Source organism: Drosophila navojoa, chromosome 4 (assembly GCF_054131105.1).
Source record: "Drosophila navojoa isolate 15081-1374.11 chromosome 4, UAZ_NAV_1.0, whole genome shotgun sequence".
Taxonomy (NCBI): domain Eukaryota; kingdom Metazoa; phylum Arthropoda; class Insecta; order Diptera; family Drosophilidae; genus Drosophila; species Drosophila navojoa.
The window spans coordinates 8150496-8153383 of record NC_142892.1 but is presented as its reverse complement, the minus strand read 5'-3'; the positions used below and the strand labels follow the sequence as shown (position 1 = coordinate 8153383).

The 2888-nt window shown below is 44.7% G+C and overlaps 1 protein-coding gene across 2 annotated transcripts; it reads right to left on the bottom strand.

The window, feature by feature from the left end:
* Nucleotides 1-865: 865 nt before the first annotated feature.
* Nucleotides 866-2888, bottom strand: LOC108652421 (putative cytochrome P450 12d1 proximal, mitochondrial). 2 transcript variants are annotated; one of them, XM_018102607.3, is made up of 4 exons: nucleotides 2726-2888; nucleotides 2317-2657; nucleotides 2139-2255; nucleotides 866-2077 (listed from the first exon to the last, which is right to left on the bottom strand). In XM_018102607.3, the coding sequence occupies exons 1-4, from the start codon at nucleotides 2807-2809 to the stop codon at nucleotides 1057-1059; spliced, it is 1563 nt and encodes a 520-aa protein (XP_017958096.1). In that variant the 5' UTR covers nucleotides 2810-2888; the 3' UTR covers nucleotides 866-1056. The 2 variants fall into 2 exon arrangements, with proteins under 2 accessions (XP_017958096.1, XP_089115782.1); XM_089259656.1 differs by having other exon boundaries at nucleotides 2732-2887.

Below are 2888 nucleotides of genomic sequence, written 5' to 3'. Positions count from 1 at the left end.
CCAAGGAAGTGTTGTATTTGTAGTGTGCAAAACTATTTGTTTTTGCCCGCTGTGCGAAGCTGTGCGCAAATTTTCGCAATTCCGTAATGGTTATTGGAAACGCAGTCAGGCAGCCAACTGGCGGCAAATATTGACGCTGCCTGTATCCGAGTGCAAATCCTTTAATGGCGTTAAACGTTCCCATACAGGGATTTCCGCTTAAACTGCCGCCGCCGAGCTCCGGGCATTGTTTTGCCAGACCACACGAAACTCCCCAACAGTGGCGTCCTCTTTATGTATATTGTCAACCATAAACTTTTATTATGCCTTAAGGTGAATGATTTTGTTTATTTTTTAGGCCTGTTGCCGGCTGTCGAGCAACAACAACAAGGATACTCCACCATGGCCATGCTGCGACGTCCTTGTGCTGGTCAGCAACGTACGCATAATTCTGCGTTACTTTCAGTCGCCACGCGTTACGCCCCACGGCGTTTGGCATCCTTTGGTGACTCGGTTGGGGATGTCACTGGCGAAAAATCGCAACAATTTGTAATGCCAAGTATTTTATTTATTCTGCGATTTCACGGACTGTATTTTTTTATTTTTATTTTATTTGTATTTTTTTTTTTTTTTGCCAGCATTAATAAATACATATATAAAATGCATGAAATCGCTGGCTGACACGAGCACTCATTAATAGTATATATATATATGTTCTCATATATATGTATATATCAGTTAACATTTGTTTCATGTATATAAAATATATTCTTTTATAGTATTTAAAGCCAAGTTAAACCCAGAATAAATACCAGGTCTTGGCTGATGTAATATTTATAACTGTCACTTTAAAGCAAAATATTTCCAAATATATACAACTAATCTATTTATGACTTCTTAATGAAGGAACACCAATATGTGGTATTCTGGTATTTATTATCAGTTTGCAAACGCAAGTTTGATAAGACAACAAACAGTTAGGTAGGGTATTTATCTAATACATATATACATTACGTAGATGTGATAAAGCCTCTATTAATAATATTTATGTACATATTTACAAATTAAAAAATCTCTTCACTTTTCCACATCGGTAAACTTGAAGCGAAACTCAATGGCTGGCTCCATAAGGAACAGTGATTTGTACGGCTTGGATGCATCGTAGTTGAACTCCACATAGAAGTTGCGAATGAGCTTGGCCAACGTTGTCTCCATTTGTAGATCGACAATCCGCTTGCCAATGCACTGGCGAGGCCCGAAGCCGAATGGCAGGTACGTAAACGGAGTGACCTGGATCTTCTTGTTGGTTTTGGGATCACGTAGCCAGCGCTCTGGCAGATACTCGTTGGCACGCTCGAAGTACGCCTCGTCCTTGAGCAGAGCATTGGCTCCGACCAGAATCTGTGTGCCCTTGGGTATATGATAGCCCGAGAGGGTGACGTCCGCAATGCACTGACGGAAGGAGCCCAAGCCATTGGGATAGTAGCGCAACGCCTCTTTGATGACAGCCCGCAGATACGGCATATCCTTCATGTTATCCTCATCCAATACAGTATCCTTGCTAGGCATAACACGCAAGAGCTCCTCGCGCAGCTTCTGCTGCTTCTCTGGATGCTTGCTCAGGCACAGCAAGAGAGCCGACAAGAACGTAGAACTGCCGTCGACACCCGCCATAAGCATGTCCAGACTCATAACAACCGCGATTTTCGGATCAATGCTCATCATCTTATCCAACATGCTGAGTTGCCCGCTCTCCTCTCCCGCCTGACGGCGACGCTCGCTCTCCACACGGGCCTCTTCTATCAAACGCTGCGCGATATCAACGCTCTCATTTTGGGCGCGCATTAGCTCGCGATAGGTGGGCGTCGATACGTATTTCCAGATGGAGGGCTGTATATCCAGCTTGAAGGAGAGCTGAAATATCTGCCGTGATATCTTAAACAAGGCCAAGATGTCTTTATTATCACGCTGCTTGCGTATGATGCCCAGCTCGCGATTGAAGGCAATCAATGCAATCGATTCGAAGACCAATCGACTCATTTCCTCCTCAAAGTTGCCTGGCACCTCCAGAGTCTGTGGATCCCGTATCTCTTTGATACTATACCAAATACATATACATGAATTACGATTGATTATTATTTTAAATATTGTTTACTTACCGCTCAATGAACTCGTTGTTGATGTTGGACAGCGGCTGGTAGTACATTCTAAGGCCCTTGGGCTGCATGAACACCGGATTCACAGCTGATCGGAATTTGCCCCAGTCCTCATGTTGTCTGCGTGAATATATTGCTTGAACATTTGGGGATTTGACGTAAACAAGCATGGACTACTCACGCGGATATAAGGCCCTTCCTCTCCGCAAACACGTCTGGTCGTATGTGCTCGCGAAAGTAAACCAGTGAATCGAAGCCCGAGCGGTAAGGCCAAATGCCTTCGTTGCGAAACACTGTCTCAATGTCTTTCGTATTGAAGGTGGCCACCCAATCCTCGCGTCCCAGTGTGCCGGGTATTATGAAGATATTGCCATAACGCTTACGCAGAACATTGGTAACCTCCATAAACGAAGTATCGTAAAACTCTCCACCCGGCATAAAGCTGCGCATAAACCTCAATTTGCCTGGCCTAGGCAGCTCACTGAAGGGACGCACCTGTGCAGCAGCGGCATCATCGGAGGGCTGTAAGTGAAATTCCATTCGTTTAATTCCAAGCAATTGTGCCTGCATCATTATCAATTGCAGCTCACGTTAACCGCTGACGCCGTTTGCACTGATCTCGCGCCGACCAGCGCAATTTGTCGCGCTACAAGCGGTGCTTTGATAAGGGCCATTTGAATATATATTAGCTATCAACTGTTATCAACTGCGACTGTTTCTAACCAGCGCGCAGCTCAGACTAAAATTTGTCTA

What these genes read in the sequence shown, in the direction of transcription:
- LOC108652421 (XM_018102607.3), bottom strand. Translation starts at nt 2,809, where the DNA reads ATGGCCCTTATCAAAGCACCGCTTGTAGCGCGACAAATTGCGCTGGTC. An exon ending in AGGAAGGGCCTTATATCCGC is followed by an intron (nt 2,256 to 2,316) that starts GTGAGTAGTCCA and finishes ATATTCACGCAG; the next exon opens with ACAACATGAGGACTGGGGCA. An exon ending in AACAACGAGTTCATTGAGCG is followed by an intron (nt 2,078 to 2,138) that starts GTAAGTAAACAA and finishes TATTTGGTATAG; the next exon opens with TATCAAAGAGATACGGGATC.